General features: G+C 38.9%; 1 protein-coding gene across 3 annotated transcripts in view; it reads right to left on the reverse strand.

Annotated features, from left to right (window-relative positions):
* POLA1 (DNA polymerase alpha 1, catalytic subunit) overlaps window positions 1–18894 on the reverse strand; it is a 205437-nt gene that overhangs the window by 173425 nt on the left and 13118 nt on the right. For all 3 annotated transcript variants that reach the window (XM_074144632.1, XM_074144623.1, XM_074144615.1), the window contains exons 11-19: window positions 17061–17173; window positions 16492–16608; window positions 9015–9089; window positions 7628–7766; window positions 5168–5325; window positions 3787–3871; window positions 2940–3001; window positions 2119–2208; window positions 365–481 (exon numbers count right to left, since the gene is read on the reverse strand). In XM_074144632.1, the coding sequence (XP_074000733.1) occupies window positions 365–481; window positions 2119–2208; window positions 2940–3001; window positions 3787–3871; window positions 5168–5325; window positions 7628–7766; window positions 9015–9089; window positions 16492–16608; window positions 17061–17173 (956 nt within the window). The remainder of the gene's footprint in view (window positions 1–364; window positions 482–2118; window positions 2209–2939; window positions 3002–3786; window positions 3872–5167; window positions 5326–7627; window positions 7767–9014; window positions 9090–16491; window positions 16609–17060; window positions 17174–18894) is intronic.

Below are 18894 nucleotides of genomic sequence, written 5' to 3' on the forward strand. Positions count from 1 at the left end.
CAGAATTATTAACTAAGCAGCTCTTTATGGGATGATTCACCAATCAATCCAAATTACATTTTCTCATTTTACAGTTATAGCAGACAAAGACTGTTACAGTAAAGACTATTGCAATTAATGTGTCATTACCATCATCTAGTTGAGACATGTAAACTAAATTAGCCTAACTTGAAAATTAGTTTAGCTTATTACTGTAATAAAAGTCATATAAACACTCATCATTTCTGATCCAGGACACATGAAATTCAGCATGACCAACAGTCAAAATACATCAGTGTCACATTTACAATTCCTCAGCAAAATTAATTCATTTTTAATCACATGCAACATAAAGGGGCTTAAAAGACTTGAGCAATCTTATTACCCCAAGCTTTGGCATATTGGACCTCCTCAGTCGACCTATCTTGGACCAGTGAGGGACTTTGCACGCATTAATTCTTTGAAGCAGCACTTCCAGATCAAATCCATAAATATTATGACCCTTGCAGCAGAAAAAATAACAAAAAAAGGTTACAACAAATGCAAATTGAAAGACTTACTTTCACACAGTCAGTATTCCTTTGCCCTTTGTGTTTTTTTCCAACTAATTGATGGCATTATCTCTCTCATAGAAAGCACTTTCTAAGAGAACATTCATCAACAGTACTCATTAGTCTTACCACTAACAATGCTGTTCAGCAGAATACCAAAATAAGCTCTATAAGTGGCTCATAGCACACACGATTCAGCTTTATGCTTTGATACCAGAGATTTGGATTTAAAGCTTTCTAGAAAAAAAACCCAAAACAACATTCTTTAAGCATATAAACTTAGTTATGAGTAATTCCTTTGCTCTCCATCCATGAAAGTCTCAATATTGACATTAAAATAATGTAGATTTTTTTTGTTTTGATACTACAACAGGCATAGCTGTTAAATCTGGACAGGAAGAGCTTGCAACTAATATTTACACATCAAAGTACTCCAGCAATAGTTGCAGAGTTTAAACAATGCTAAGGACTGATGAAAATGGTCCGTAACCTCAGCTGAAAGCAAAATACTACCCTGATGAACACAAGCCTATGTGGACCAGTCAGTCACCAGGAACTGCAGGCTCACCATACCAGATACATCTGTGTAGTGCAATCTAGAAGCAGCTCCTTGAAATCATCATCAGCATTACAGCCAGAGTAGAGGGGTCCTACCTATATTGATATAGCTTGTTTTTCAACAGCACTAATTAAACCCGGTGCAAATTAAACTGCACTAACACAGCTCTGCTGGTTTTAAGATCAGAGCTCTCACACCCCTACGCTACTGGCGCCTTCACTTGAAAACCATTGGGTGCAGTGTTTCCCCTGATTCCTTCCCATAACCACCAGGAAGCTCAGCTCATAGGATGAACACCAGATACCAGCCACGCTGAGCTGAAAACATCAGGAACCTGACTGCTCATTTCATCCTATTGCCACCACTTCACTATTTGCATTTACCTACAGAAGAATAATAAGTTGTATATAACCAACCCTCGATTTATAACCAACCTCAAACTGTCTTCAAAATTATTTCATTAAATGAAAGTCAGGACTGTACATTAATTAAACATAACAAAAAAAGAAAATGAGTAATTATAATAAATCCCCAGCTGCCAATACAGAAGAAAACATAAGAACACTTACTACAAAACTTCGCTCAGATCCTGTGAGTTTGTGTAAGTTATCATTTTGATTTACAGCATAAACACAATCTAAATGGTGAGGCAAACTATACGAACATCTGAACTGAAACAGACTCCTAAGTATACCAAGAGTTCCCATTTTTCTAAAAAATCACAATGGTTTTTTTTGTTGTGTTTTGTCTTTCTGAGTAAAGAAAAAAAAACAAACTTGTTTCAGATACTATGGAAATACTGCCTATTTCAGATACTATGGGAAATAATAGGATGTATAAAATGCTGTCAGGGAAAATTCTGTATCATCTTTGTATCAAAGTATACCTGCTGTCTTATAAGCAAATTCAATTCATAAGGCAGTCTAAGATAAACATTAAAAAACCTATATGGGGACAAAAGAAAAAGAACAAAGCTGACCAACTGACAATATGCTTTAATTTAACTCTCAAAGTCTCAGAACTACTCACCACAACAACATCTGGGTCAATTTTGTGAATCTTCGCAAGGAAAAATCCCAGCAGTGTCCTCTCTGTTGCAGCAATTTCTATTTTAGCATGCTAAAAGGAGCAAGAGAGCACCTGATTTCAATGACCCAATAAGTTTAAAATGGAAACATCTCCTCTCCCCTACTAGTTACAAGACAATAATAAAGCACCACAGAGTTCTCCCCTTCCTTCTATAATTCAAGGCTTTTTGTTCTCACTCCCATAGACACAGAAAGCTTTTCTCAGAGGCTTTTTTCCATTTTGCTTTTGTATGCAGGTGTCTAGTGATATTTTAAGAGCCTCCTAAGAATCAAGCACACCAGGAGAATGCTCCGTGTGCATCCTTCACTCACAGGCTTAAGATTACACAGAAACAGAGGAAAAACAAAAATAGGTTACTGTATTATTCTGTCAGCTCTCCCAGTGCCCTTTAGAAAGGATGTCGTCTAAATTTTGACAGACTTTACTGTCCAAGGAAAGAAGAAACAAATCGTCCCAGTTTACATAGTCAGGTAAAATGAAAACGAACCACAATTTTAGCTTCTTTGCCAAATGTTTCCAACTCTCTTGTCTAACACCGTCTGTTTTATGAGCACAACTAGCAGCAGTACTGAATCACACAAAGCACACACCTCCGTTTTTACAAGCAACACAGAATAAATACCTGGATTTAGGTTTGCAGAGCAGAAATGAAATAATCACACCATTCCTTTGAAAATTTCTTTTCCACAACTTACCCAAAGCAACGTGAAGTTCATATTTTAAAAGATACTGGAATCAGAAGGCTAACAAAATTAAATTACCTTCTTTTTAATAGCTTCTTTGAAGTCATAAGGAAAAATGCAATCGTTGGGTTTGGAAACAACTGCAAAAGAAATTATATTTGTTCTTACATACAAGTTCTTAATTGTACCCTCCCCGTAAGCATCCGTCCACAACAAAGGGAGCTAAGGAAAACTAACCTCTAATTCTAAAAAAGTAGTCTTATGTGAATACTTTTCTTTAAGATAACTGAGTAATCAGTAAAGTATTAAACAACTTTCATCAGTCATATTTGAGGTTATCATTGGAGACTAAAACTATGGTCCACAGCTTCCGAAGAACTTCCTATCACAAGCATTCAAAATTCTTCATCACTTCCAACTGGGGTCTGAATCTCAAGGTTTAGCTTATCTTACTATAATGACACCATGGCAAGAGATTTTTTTTTTTTTCCCCTAAGAAAACTTGTTTATAAATGAATGTGACAAGTTTATTTTTTTAAATTCTGTTCAGAAGAACTGAATTGGAAAATAATTAAGTGACAGTAAATAAATGGTCTAAATTAATGGGTGAAGAAAGCGATCCAAGAGAACACATGATGAAGCAATAAAAATAATATGAAACTGTAGAGGGCAGGGTTACTTTGTATCATCTCAAACTAAGATTTTTTCAAGAAGGTTTTCAGTAAAAAGTCAGTAACCAGTGAAGTCAAAGACAGGGAGAAAAGCCTGCCTCTGAGTTGAAACTTTGCTACTTAATTATTCTAATCCATTACTACTGGAGTGGCAGAACGAATTAAAAAAACCCAAACCAATCAACAAACACAACAACAAAAGAAAAACTCTGAAGGAATTATTTTTCTACTTATAATCTGCACCAAGTACATACCACAAAAGTGTGTCTGAAAAGGAGGCTGAGGTGGAGCCTTATCCAAAGGAAATTTCTGATGAATCAGAGCTGCAACAGCCACAACCTATACCAAGGAGATACAGAACACACAACTTCATAAACATGACTACTATCAATACGCATTTTTTCCCACCTTTTTTTTTTTAAGTTTCCTCATCTTTTTTCTCTTGTTTCTACAAAAGATCTTTTTAAAATTAATTCCAACTATAAATAGTTAAAAAGAAGAAAAGTTGTCAATTGATCTAAAGCAGAACTTACTCCTAAATGATTATCCAAGAAACCCGACAGGAAAAATAATTTTGGAAAATTTTGCTTTTATCAAATTTTCTCTGAACCTGAACAGACCCCATAATTAAAAGGATTCCCTCTGAAGCCCAGGGGAGATGTGAGCAGGGCAGGACATGCAGAAGCCTTGCCTCCGGAAGGGCTGCCCCTGAGCAAGCAGTCAAGACTGACAAGAAGCCAAGAGGTTTTAGCATTAAGAAACTACTAGCTTTACTGATCCTTCTGCTTGCTTTGCTGGCAGGACATCCTGACTCCCCAGTCACTGGTCAGGAAAACCCAACAGAAGACAAAGCACACAGGCTTTAGAAACACCTTGGCAAGCAGAGTCCTGTTGGTACCTGGCATATGTCTCATTATGTTTGCTAGAAACCAGAAATTTTCCATACTCCCCTGCAAAAAAATTTAACTTCACTTAGAGGACTAATTCTGCTTGAAAAAATTGCCAGCCAAATTCTTCTTCCATTCAATTAGCCAGAAACAACTATCCTATCCTATCAGTGAACACTGATTCTCTTCCTAGGCTAGGAGACTTCTGCTAAAAAACAGATAAACATGCTTAACTACACCTTGTGGTCTGCAGTCCACAACTGAGAGTGGCCATCTACATCTCTCCTCCTCTCTGAGAAAAGGAAAGATCTCGCAGCAGAATAATAGGCACTACAAGACTTAGACCAAATTCTCATTCTATTTTAAAATTAGTTTTACCAGCAGAAGAACCCGGTCATTCTACCTAGAACCTATGATTAGCTCTACAAAAAAATAATCCATTAACAGCTGTTCTGGGACAGTTTAATTTATAACTATTATGCACTACAGACAAATAGAATGCTTGAAAAAACACATAGGATGCACTGTCACAGTAAATATTCTCACCAAACAGGCCCCTCGAACCCACAGTTCTCGTGCTGGTGAGACACCAGTAACAATTTCTTTGAAGACCCCATGGCACAGAAAGTCTATTCGACAGTAAATATATTTAGATATGTTTTATCAGGTGAAGTTCTTTCAAGCCTTAGAAAATTTTTAGTATATGCCAAAGAACAAAACCAAACCAAAATGAGAGCAGATGACTTACCTCATTCTGGTGAGTCTTTGGGTTCTGAGTGGTCTTCATGCTGAGGGACATGACCACGAGAGGAGGAGGAGGAGAAAGATCTTTAACCACGTTCACAAAGCTAGGCTTCATGGCCACAGCCTCCACCTTACACCAGCTGACAGACTGGTTTGAAGGCTCTGAGGAAACAACACAAACCACCTTCATTCTTCAGGGAACCACAGGGAAGACTTCTGTAATAGCACTGTTGTCCTTTTGCCCTGGACAGTCCAAGATACAGACTAATCCTGCCAAATTTTTCGTAACTTCCTGGGCCCCGATTCCCCAGTCAGAAGCCTAGTCACACCAGGGGCTCTTTAACACCAAAGAAGAGAGGGAAGATTTGTACAGAGGTCAGGAAGATGTGTAATGCCAAAAAAACCCACCAAAACCTTCAGACAGCTTTATACGGAGTCATAGTAGAGAAAGGTATAAGGCAAGCGAGCATAACTCTAACCTAAATTAATATACCACGTCTCAGCATCGAATCTTGTAGTCAGTCCACAGGGAGAAGGCTTCATAAAAAATAAATTAATACAAGTGAAATGAACGAATGCTCAGAAATTTCTCAAATGCTACAGAAAAGGCAGCCAGAGTGCTAATCAAAAGAATCTTGATTGAATGAGAACAAGAACATATGACTGACTGAAACAGACCAGATAATTAATTGACATATAGTCCTTCAGAAATGCAGTTATGGATATAAGGAAATGGGGGATGTGATAAGAGAGTTCATCCTACCCTGGTAGCATAAACTATCCTATAATGTAAGAGAGACGACAAAGTTATTTAGATCTAAAGTGTACAAGAGCTAAAAAAATATATAAATAGATGGAGAAAAAAAAAAAACAAACACGTTCACCACCCATTATCATTTGAGAATATTTTGGTCTGTAATTCTTCACTTACTTTCAAAAAAAAAAAAGAAAGATCATTCACAAAAGATGCTGATGAGGTAACTCACTACACTTCCGACTTCTGAGGTTACACTTCTGACAGATTAACCCTTCGAAGACAGCTGTTGGTAGAATGGTGGTAGATCCAGTTATCTTACCCTGCGAAATTATTTGACAAAATCCAGTGCAGCCATGTCATGGTTTGGCCTGGACTGGCCACTGAATGAAAGACAAATGCTCTCTTTATTAAGAGAGGTTTGCATAAATATAACTAGCCAGCTGACAGACAGTTTTCAACAGAATGGGACTGACACAGTTTTCAAAAGAGCAATTCTAATATCAAGATACAGACTCTTCCTGGAACATGAAAGCTGTAATAGAGATATGGGAGTGGGGAAAAAAGAGCTCCCTTAGATTACCACCTAACCCTGGTGTGGAGTCAGTATCTGAGCTCAGGCAAGGTAGTTCTAAGGGGAGATAACGCACATCAGCATTAAGTAAAACTGAACACTGCCTGAACTGTTGGTTATCATTGCCATAACATTTGTTATACTGGATATGAGGAACAACAGAGCTCTGGACTCTACAGGTGAAGAAAAAAAAAAAAACCACCAAAGAAATACGAAGTCAATTCCTGGGCAAAGAATGCAAATGAAAAACCACTCTTAGGCCTTTAAAAATCAATGCCAGAAAGTACACTGAGGCTTGCCAATGTCTGGTGGAAAACCCATCACAGCTAATCCGTCTTTTGGCAGCCAGCGATTTGTCTGGTCTATTCCAGCTCAAAGTCCTTACTGGTATCAGCTTTGTCAGCGACTAAGCGAGGTGCTGAAAAGGAGAATCCTCCTGGCGTCAGCGTTCATACTGTCAGTCCTACATCTGAAGTGCCCCAAGGAGACTGCACTAGTAGATGTAGCTTTTGTCCAGACTGATCAGCTTCCCTACGTTCTTGGGAATATTGAATAAAGTGCTCTAACCAAGCCAAAATAAGGCAGCATAACCACCTCTAAGTGGTGCACACCACTCATGAGGCAGAAAGTATTTCAAACTAAAACCCACACATTCAAACTAAAAGCACCACAAACTTTTCTAAGTGACAAAGAAAAAAAAACAACTAACACACAAACAAAAAAGCTATATAACAGCGGTTTGCTCCTAAAAAGATACATCTGCAGAAAAAAAGACAATTCTTAAGTTATCAAGAGAAGAAAGAGGAATAGATTTCTAGGAAACTAACTTTAGCTCAGTATATGCGGCTTTAGGGCATGCCCCAGAGAGTAGCTGCTAGACACTGTATAGTTCCCTCTCGCTGCCATTCAAAGTTATAATCCCATCTGTACAGCGTGCAACTTTATATGGATAGAGCTCTCACTCAAAAAAGGAAGAACAAGTTACAATTTGTACTAGATAATGAAAATTACACAGATAAATTGCAAGGTTAATTTACAAAATGACAATTTATCAGTACAGTTTAAATTTCCCCTCCCCTCCTAATCTATAATTGTGTTTTCCAGCAACCAAGTATTTTACATGCAAACCACCATACGTGGATTTTTTATTTCCAGCCAGCACGGTCCTTTGATCTTCCTACTCATCAAGAGGAGTTCCAGGCTAGAGGTGTTAGTTCCAAATACATGTGAAAATGTTTGTCCTTTCAGATCCTGGGGAAGCCGAGGGCATTCAGCCTAACAAGTAACAGAAAGCAGTGAGTCGTTTCACCCCACAGAAGTCTTCAAGGTTGACACGCTTATATTCAAGACAGCACCTTAACAAAGCTACACAATACCTGAAATCACTGTAATTTCCCACAAGCAAAGCCTTAACCCATAATACCTTACAGTAATTGAAGAAATTACACTATTGACTTGACTTAAATAGGTGCATATCAAAATCAGGACAATAATGTAAAAATGCACTGAAGCAAAAGTTCTTCATCCATACTAGATATAAGACAGAAATAATATCATCAGCCAAGACTACAACAATGTTCAGTGACCATTTTAATACAGAAACTGCTCTTGTAGTAAACTTAATTAGATAGTTACAGCTTTAATCTTGCCTGTCGTATAAAGATTGGATAAAAGTGTTTCTGCAAAGCTGAAGAAAATTTTGAGATAGCTAGAAAACCCAAAGGGATGCTGCTTTTGCACCTAGAACTAGCATAAAAAAAATGGTTTAAAAAGGCATTATCTCAGCAACTGACCCAACAGGTTCAAGACTGCCAAATCTCTTACATTTGAAACCAAATCAAGTGTTTTTGCTAATGAAGAACAGCTACTGATGTTGTTCTCATGGGAATTTTTTTCCATCTTTGCTGCTCAGTTTTACAGCTCTTCAACAAAAGTCTTCTCACCCAGCTGCTATTTGCAAGAGCCATATAAGCAGAGATATCAGCTATATTCTGGACATGGATTCAACAAAACATTTAAGGGTAGTATGTAATTTAAAACATCTTACAGTACTTTGGAGCCCTGATCCAGTACAGCTTTGTTTGACTGATTAGTGGCAAGGTGATAAAAAACAAAGCAGGGTAATTTGGAACACATTGTTGTAAATCAATAACCAAATTATAGTTAGGTGGGAGGAATGCAGTAGTTGTAGGAAGTACTTTTTTCCCCTTGTGCTTTATTTACACAAATAGAGCTAACACTAACAAATCAATATGTTATAGGTTACCTGGTAATGAACTGATTTTGTTAAGGACTAACCAACATACAAATGATAACAAAAAAAGCCACAAGCTTAGCTACTAACCTTGTGGTTTTTTCAAATTACAAGACAATGAGCATCTAAAACAGCAGCAACAGAGGTACAGCACTAGCCCACTAAAGACCAAGTCCTGCAAACCTTTAATATTTTTTCAGTAAAATCATAAAATTTTTAATTAGGTAAGGAAGCAGGTTATGGTGTTTCATCAGATTAGTTATACTCACCGAATATTTAACTTCTAAGTATTCAGATTTTGCTGGAACATCCGGGATCTCAAAAGCATAATATTTTTCCACTTTCTATATAAAACAAAGATATTATTTTTTCAGTATCTCCCAACTGAATATTCATTCTGTCCAACTGGAAAGCTAATAATGCAGCCAGCCAAAACATACATCTCAAATATCATGGGCTTGATCATACGTTACCAATTCTGCAACTCATTATAACCATGTAAAGACAGTAAGAGTGTTTTTGTACCTGTATTTAATTTTCTTTAGGTTTTCTTACCATGAAGACCTTTTACAGAATTGACTTACAAGCATACTATCCACTACAAAGCAAAAAACACACAAGCTTGATAGCTAAAGGAACTCAGAAACATTGTGTAAATTCACAGGCTTCAGACATATTCCTGAGAATTGGTGTTTGCAGACCACCACAAAAAATCACAAAATTGCTGAGATGGAAAGACATCTCCAGAGATTTTCTAGTCCAGCTGCCTGCCCAGAGCCGGGTCAATTAGAGCGGGTTCCTCAGGGCCCTCTCCAGTTAGGTTTTGACTGTCACCAAGGATGGAGACTCCACAGCCTCTCTGGACAAGCTGGGTCAGTGCCTGACCTCCCTTACAATAAGAAAGTGGTTTATGTTCTGATAAATTTCATTTGTTTCAAATGGTACCTATTGCTCTTGTCCTCCACTGGGAACCAATGAGAAGGGTCTGCCGCAGTTGTCTTTACTCCTTCCCATCAGATGTTTATACACAATGATAAGATTAGCACCACCAATCCCTCACCCCAAAAGTTCTCTTCTCAAAGCTGAGCAGTCCCAGGTCCCAAGTCTCTCAGCCTCTCCTCACATGACAGGTTCCCCAGGCCCTGCAATTATGTTCCTGGTCCTGTGCTGGAATTGCTCCAGTACATGCACATCCTTCTCGTACCAGGTTGCTCAGCTGAACACAGCACTCCACGTGTCTCACCAGGGCTGCGTAAAGGGGGAAAGACCACCTCCCTCAAGCCTGCCTCATGCAGCCCAGGGTGCCCATGGCCAACTTTGCCACAAGGGTACATTGTTGGCTCTTGGCCAACTTTACAAATACCAGGATGACGAGGCCCTTTTCTTCAAAGCTGCTTTCCAGCCAGCAGCCACCAGCATCTGAGCAACTGCCTGAGGCTATTCCAGTCCTGGTGCACGACTTACTATTTCCCCTTTTTGAACTCCACGAGATTCCTGTAGGCCATGAGATATCTCCAGCCTGTTGAGGTTCCTTTGAACAGCAGCACATCCATCTGGTGTTATCAGCCACTCCTCCTGCTTTCGTACTGTCTGCAGACTTACTGAGTATGTGCTCTGCGTCATCATCCAAGTCATTAACACAGACACTAAGCAGGATTGGACCCAGTATTGACGTCTGGGGCAGGCCACCAGGGACTGGCCTCCAGATGGATTTAGGGCTGCTGATCACAACACCGAACCCAGCAGTGCAGCTGGTTTTCAGCCCACGTCGCTGCCCGCTTACTTAGCCCATACTTCATCAGTTTGCCTTTGAGGATGCTATGGGAGGCAGTGTTGAAAGCCTTACTAACGTCAAGATATCAACAGCCACTGCTCTCTCCCCTTGTCCACCAACCCAGTCATCTCTTCATAGAAAGCTACCAGCTTGGTGAAGCACGACTTCCCCTTTGTAAATCTGCTGAACGCTCCCCAGAACCTTCGTGTGCTTTGCATCCAGAAAACAGTTGTCACAATTAGTTGCTCCACCACCCTTTCCCAGGGCCTAAGGTGAGCCTTTAGTCCCCTGGAATCTCCTCCCCCTAGCCCATTATGAGGATAGCTTTGACATTTGCTTGCTTCCAGTACTTAGGAACCTCCTCTGATCAACATAACCTTTTTAAAGATAATCAAGTGTGGCCTCGCAATGATATTGGCCACCTCGCCATACACTCATGGGTGCATCCCATCAGGTCCCATGCATCCCATCATGTGTCCATGATCCCAGTGAGATTGTAGCCCTATAACTGCACACAGTTCTTCATTTTATACTGCACTCTTTAGCATACCAGCTCTTCAGAGAAGCACCCAAGAGAGCTGATTTCCCAGCCATCTGCCAGCTGTTTACTTTATTACATGCTTAGAACAGAATCATTTCTATGACAGTATTGTATTTTTCGAGTGACTTGGGTTTTACTAGAAAGTAGTCAAGTTTGTTTACACACCTCTGACAAAGATAGTTAAAGCAGTCTGAAGTTCAGTACAAATTTACTGAAAATTAAGTATCACTTCTGCTTTCTTCAAGAACAATAATGATTTTCAACAACATGCACAGCTTGTCAGTTTCTAAGAATAATCACCTTCATTTTCCAAATAATTACAATATCCTGTGCAACAATGTTATGGTACCTACTGAAATGCCATGTTCCACCCCCTATTATGTATGCTCTGCCCTGTAATACTTCATAAACCTGTTATACATTATTACATATGATACGACTGTTATATATTATTGTTGTTATGTTATGCCGTAACTATGCTAGAACATTATTCTCACTACAAGAATTCCTAGAGGCCCCTTATTAAAATTAAATTTAAAAGCATATTTTCACTGGAGCACATTATACACAGAGTCAGCATAATCTACTACAAGGGTAAATTTAATAAGAAAAAACAAAGTCACCATAAATGGGAATAAAATTTAGAAACAAACAAAATATATGCACAGTTAGGTAGACCTGAAGTTATCTAGTTTTACGGTTGGGCGGGTGGGGGTTTTTTTCCTTATTAATATCATCAGCAAGAGCTCTCTCAGAGCACTACGATGAGCTGTTAAGCATGCTATTTCTTGTAATGCTGCAGTTTTAAGGCTGCAAAGCCCAGTAGCAGAGGAGAGGGCCCTCTGCTATAAACAGGAAGAAGGCAAATCCAGAAACAAGTATGGCATCAACAGCTACATGAAAGCGGAAAAGAGTAATATAACTTGGTAGAGGAGCACCGCTACGAAGTCAGAAAAGCATTACAAATCAGCACGCAAACGTAGATCTGAACTGCTGAGCCAATACAGCACCCCACATGAGCAGCACATCATAGCTGTAACATAACAGATGGCAACGCACTGCTTTTAGCACGTATTACTGGTGACCCCCCCTCCTTTTTTTTTTTTTTTTTTTTTTTCCAATTTAAAAAACCCTCTCAGGCTTCAAACAAGTTCTTGTTGCAAACGCAAGCTGAACATAGTGTAAAAATAGTATGCTGCAGTGATTCATCTGCGTTATTCCACAGAGCTCAGCTCAATTACACGAGCAGTATGGTCATAACTGCAGTGAATGAATGCTTTGCTGCAGAGTAATCTGCCCTTCAAGTGGCCCTTCAGAGAGCAGAAATGAGCAGCAGTGATTAGCTGCTAAGTTCCTAAGTGGAGTAAGGCTGCTTTCAAATTGATTTGTGAAGACTTGCTAACTTGGCAGCAGTGCAACCCATTGAAGCTACAATTAGCAGCAGGTGCGGGAGGAAATGATACGGCTTAAGTGTATCTGTGCGCAGGGACCAAAGTTTGGTGCAGGCAAGGCCAAGATGCACCCGCGCACACGCACAGGGAACAACTCGTCTCAGTGCATAAACACTGGCTTCTCTCTGCATCACTACAAAACCGGGTATTATGAATAAAAGAACTTTGGGTGCATGGCAGGTATGCTAGTAACCTTTCTGATTTCCAGATAATGGTAGAAGAATAAGAGACTTTGTGTTACTCTGACCGCATTGCTCGCAAGTACTTTGCTCACAAATGCTCTGCTCACCTGAGCAATATTGCCATTTAAATGCAATAGAAATTTTTTTAAATCTTTTAAAAAAAATCTTTCAAAACATCAACCCTTAACACCACAGTAGTGGAACACTGGCTGCATGTTACAGTACAGCAGGGGTTTTCCAAAACATATTAGCTCTTAAGTCCATACAGTCCCAACTGTGTGAAGATCACTCTTTTGGAGCAATCACTACGCTGAGTGCCACCACCATTTCAATTCGAGAGCCCTGCACACCCCCACGGGAACACAGATGCAAGGACTGGAGAACACCACAACATCTCTGGTGGTACAACTGCAATAAAAAGCAAGATGATGACTCCTTATGAAAAACAGATTAATAAAGTATATAACCAGGCAAACTGAGATCTCTCGGAGAGCAACAAAAGAAAAGGACGGTGCAGTAATGGGACAACCCCACTACTTCCACAATTATCTTGCAGGCATCAAAAGGATCCCCTGCTGCAGAGATGTAAGCCTGGCCAGATTTGGTACCACTTATTCAGTGAATTCTGTGTTAAGCTAGAACAGACGAGTTACTATAATACCCTCCTTGAATAGTCCTCCAAAGGCCCCACCAACAGCCCTGCTCCCCAATCCTACCTTTTCCTTATCCCACACGCTACTAGCACCATATCTTCTCTGCTAGCTCCAGTTCTCATTAAACAATTAACTTTCCAGGAGGCAATAACTATCAAAATCAGCAGAAAATCATGCCAGCAAAATAAAGGTGGATAGCCTTTGCCATGTTAGTAAAATTCAGTTTACTGAAGAGTCTGATTAATTAAAAAAAAAAAATTTGAATTCCTACTGTTTAGAAACACTTCTGGTAGGTTATTCCAGAGCTTCTCTGCACTCTCAACTATTCTGCCTAATTTATTCATGAATTAAAATTTATAATTTTGTTCTTTTGCTAAAACTGTCCTTTAAATAGCTTTCTTGCTGCTCATCCCCTTTTAATGTTTTCAGAGAGCAAAAAGGTTTTATCGTTATTATTCACTTTACTAGGCTAAAAAAAAATTAAAGCTCTTTCATAGTTATCTCTGGTACAACTGATTCTCCTTTTGTCTCTCCTGGTTTCAGATGGGATAGAGTTAATTTTCTTCCTAGTAGCTGCTGTGTTTTGGATTTAGTATGAGAATAACACATACTGTTTTAGTTGTTGCTAAGTAATGCTTATATTAAGTCAAGGACTTCTTCAGCTTCCCATAGAAGCTGAGAGGGACCATAGACAGGACAAGCTGGCCAAAGGAATATTCCGTACCATGGACATGACAGTCAGTACATAAATGGGGGTTGGCCGAGGGGCAGGAATCCACGACCGCTGCTTGGGACAGGCTGGGCAACCAATCATCGGATGGTGAGCAACTGTACTGCATCACTCATTTTGTATTTTTTTTAATCATTATTATTATTTTCTCTTCTGTTATTACTCTATTAAACTGTCTTTATCTCAACCCATGAGTTGTTTGTTTTTTACCTTTTTCTCCCTCTTCTCCCTATCCTACCGGGTGGGGAGAGGAGTGAACGGCTGTGAGGTCCTAGATGCTGGCTGGGTTTAAACCATGACAGTCTCACCCTTCTAATTACCACCTTTTGTACCTGTTGTCACTTGAATTAGTCTCTCCTCACCAGGGTGGTCAAGTGTTAAAATATTCTAAGATCTGAACAGTGCCTTTGTGCTGCTACTTTCCTATTCCTGCTAGGGATCACTCCTGTGTTACACCCAAGGACCCCAGATGCACTGCAGTCATGTCTCCAGACAACACAGCTGGGTCTTTCACCCCAAGTTTTGTGTAAACTCAGTAAAACTTTGATCAGCTCTGAACTAACATCAGAAACAACAGTTCAAATACTTCCTGCATATGGTTTACCTTGATTTTTTAAAAGCTATGTTTGAAGACTAAACTATATTACTCCATTACTTCACTCACACTATTCTTCCTTAGCAGGCCATGGGACAAGTGGAAGTTTCCTAAGATTCTGTTAGCAGATCCACATCTTTTCAAAGATCTTTTTCTCCCCCTCCTTCCATTTCAGGAATACAAGTGTTTGTATCATTCTTTTAATGAAGAATTGAAGTACCCCAAGTTTTCTCCCTCATTCCTGAAAGGGTCTTTGAACAGTGAGCCATTACAAACTTGGTTTTTATCTGTTGTTACCTTTCTGATCCCCATACAAAACAACTAAGTTATTATCACAGATATACAAGAGAAATAACACTAAAACTGAAAAAAGCTAAACTTGCATCAGAATTTTGTCAGAGAAAATAAGCTAGAATAAAAAAATAACAATAAAGTTTTACAAAGTTCTAATGAATCGTGCATTTTCCCTGAATGATGTAAAGAATGGTACATGTTGTTAAAAAGACGTTATTTCTTGCACGAATTTGCCATCTGAGAAACACCGCTCACAGTTTCACTTTAACAACTTAAACTTTCTGAAGTACTCTGGCTTTGAATTAGCTGGCCACCTGAGGGTCTTTCCAACCTGAATTACCATATGAACTTTTTTTTATTTTCCCTCATTTACATATTGTTAAATTCCATTCTTCCTGCATTTTTACTTGCCATCCCATTTCCTGATCAACTGTTCAGGAATGAATCCTATAAGCCACTAGATTGCCAGCGAAAAGTTACAACTAATTATACCACCCAGTAATTACAATGAAAGCCAGCTTTGCCAGACTAATGCCACTTTACTTCAAGAAACGGAAAAGTTTCAGAGAGCTTCGCTTTGAACAAATCTTTTGCTCTAACTTGCATGTCGGCCACCTTTCCCCACACAAACTTCCCACCTCTGCCTCACCCTGCCAAAAGACAAACGCTCTATGTAAACGAACAAGAAAGATTTCTCACACTAGCAAACTAAATCAGTCCAAACCTGCAACCCTATCAGCAGCATCAGCTCTTTTCCTGCAGACTTAAGACAACTTTTATATTACTGTATGTGCAAATTTTCCATTACACAAATTTTGTTTTTCCAATGTTCTTTTAAGGATTTGTTGAGCAAACAGAACACAGCAAAATAACACTGTAAGACTATTGCCCATAACTGTAAGACCAAAATGGCATGTTTCAATACTGTATGACAGTCCTCACAACTTGTTACCTTCTGTATAAATACACTATGACAATCCATGCTCCGAACAGCATGGATCTAAAAAGATATTCTGCAAGGGTAAGAAGAAGGATGAGACACACCAAGAGATAAAGTTCAATAAGACACCTGGTCAAATGCAAAGACAGTCTAATCCCAGTGTACTGACCTATCTGCTGGACAACACAATCTTTCATTTTAAGCTTTGACACCATGAGCTGATACCCAGGCTTTAGGTATCAGAACTTCTATCTGTTCTGTATTCTCAAAAATAGCTCAGCAAGCAAGACAGACAGTCCGGCATTCAATCCAGCTTCAAAGAAGCTAATGAATGACTATTTTCAAAAACAATACGCTTAAACTTCTAGTGGAACAGTCATACTGCAGATTTACTCTTCTTAAAGGAGTATGGATATTTGGGAAGACACTGGAATGACTTTTACAAGCAGGTACACTTTTATACAAGTCAGGAGTCACATATTTGCATTTCAGCATAACCTCCCCCACTGGACAGTGTTTCAACAGACTTCCTACCTTACAAACCAGAACAACAGAAAATAACCAAATAGGAGGCTTGTAGACAAACCTTAGATTTGAACTTCATGATCTTATACTTTGGTGAAATGCAGTCGTTGAATTCCTTGAAAACACTCATTATAGTTACTGGAGTCTCTGTCTCTTTTCCAGTGGATAGGTCGATTTCCTCAAAAACAGAAGTCAGGTTTTACCAATTAACAAAAAATGCCAGCAGACATGACCAATAAGTTGAATTTTGTTTTGCTGTTATGAATCATGTATCTCTTCTTTAAGGGAAAACTACAATGCAATCCCCCACGAAAACCCAAATTTAAAAACTATTACTTGAAACAGAGTGTTTAAAAAGCACTGTTTCCTATATTTCAAGACAACTTTATTTTCTAAGCATCAAGTCTAAAGGTAACAATTTGTTTGCAGTTGATAGTTAGGCGCAGGGGAAAGCAGCAACGCTTTATTCTGCATCTCAGGTGACACGCCGTGTATATGTTGTACTTAACTTCACCACCTACTAGACAACACTGGCTTCAACAGTTCCCATAAACACACTACTAGAACTCATAACCTGCCATAGCAGAATGAAAGGTACTTACGTTTGACACGCTTAAAAGACATACTTACTGTTTCACGTGGCAGTAGATAAACTGCTCTCTCAATATTTTTCACTGTGACACAACAGCTGACATAGGTGTTTGCAGATTCAATCCAAACTTTGCCAAACAAAAATACCACACCTAAGGAAAAAGGGAAGAGCAAAGAATTCAATATGCAATTCTTTGATTAATCATTCTTAAAGTTGCTTAAAGCAGCTTATATTGTATTCTTGCACAGAAACACAATCATTTCTGGGTCAGATCCTTGAACAACAAATCTTTCCAAATGTATCAGCACATTCTAAATCATTTTAAATACCAGCTTTACGAATGGATACCAGTATAGTCCTTCATGACCCCACCTCCATCACTATAGTAACAATACCTTAACATGTGAAATTCAAAATGGCATCACACAGCCAGTCTTGGAATTCTGTTCTGATATTTCATTTCTACCTACATTAGTTTGATAATTCAAACTAATGAGGAGAGGGAGGAAGGAGAGAGAAGTCAGTGAAAGCTGAAGATAATCAGAATGCCTGTGCTGTCAATCACTCCTGAAACGTGTCATCTACAATTTTTTATTCTTCAGCTAGACCAGTACAATTAACCCATTTTTCCTCCACTTTAGTACCGTGAGATCAATACTCTACTACTAATAATACATTCTGAAAACAACTAGAAGCTGATTGACTGTAGAAAGTTTTCAACTGGCTATTTGTAACAACTGATGACACCGAAAGATGTATGACATAGGAAGAAACTCTGGATGCTAAGACAGCAGTTGTGAACAAGATAGACATTCAGAAAGCCTATATACAGCAGGACTACTGCAACTGACTCTTCACTGTGGACCACGTCATTATTGTACATGCACATCTCTGAGCCATGGAGAACGTGGCATCAGCACAAAATGCTGCAAAATACTAATCAAGTGATGTTAAACTTTGAAATAACATAGAACAAGGCTAGCTGACTTTCACGTACAGTTTGTGAATAACAAGTAAAATAAACTTCCAAGTACAACTCAAAAACCCAGCCTCACCTGAGTTCTCTTCAAACTCCAAATAATTTGGAATTTGATTACATGAAAGACAGTCTCCCTACAGTACACTACTGTTAATGAAATCAGAAATAATCAGAGCTGAGACTGTAAGGAAGATTTTGAAACCTGCATTTCTCCTTGGTCTGACAATGCACAAACAAGTCCTTGGTTAAGAGTTATAACTCATCTTTGCCACGCGATCTCTTAGACATGAAGGCACCTTTCTGACTCCATTAGATCAAAGATAAATCAGTGAGGATGCACTAAGATGGATGACAGAGTTAGAGTGACAGGCTAAGAAAAATCATTTCTTGAGTGCTTGGAATAGATGTGAACAAGACTACTTTTGTCAAGGACAGAGAAGAGAATGCTGCGGTTTTGAAGATGATGAGAGCAAGGAAACAAGCTTTAGCTGCACAAAGTATCTTAGAGATTTTAATACAGAGGCAATCTTCAAGATTTAGACAGTTTGAATAAAGGGATCTAGAAAGAGCGCAAATTACAGATCTAAGTGACACGATGAAGTTCTTGTCCCTAGCAATCTTTCCTTTTTAAAGGGATAAAAAAACTCAGATAGGTTTGTATCATACACAAAGATGAAACTACGGGAGAGACCACAAAACAGGAGTTGGTCACTTGAACAACTGGCAATATTAAGAGGATGGAGAAGTTAACATGTCAGAGGCTTATGTATAAGCAGATGAGGTAGAAAAAAAGGATACATGAGCCAGTCAAAGATCATGTAAAAGGCTGCCTGGATTGCAAAGACAAACTTCAATCAACTCTAACATGGACAAATAAGTGGAATTAATCCCCA

The sequence above is a fragment of the Numenius arquata genome, chromosome 1 (assembly GCF_964106895.1).
Source record: "Numenius arquata chromosome 1, bNumArq3.hap1.1, whole genome shotgun sequence".
In the NCBI taxonomy this organism is placed as follows: Eukaryota; Metazoa; Chordata; class Aves; order Charadriiformes; family Scolopacidae; genus Numenius; species Numenius arquata.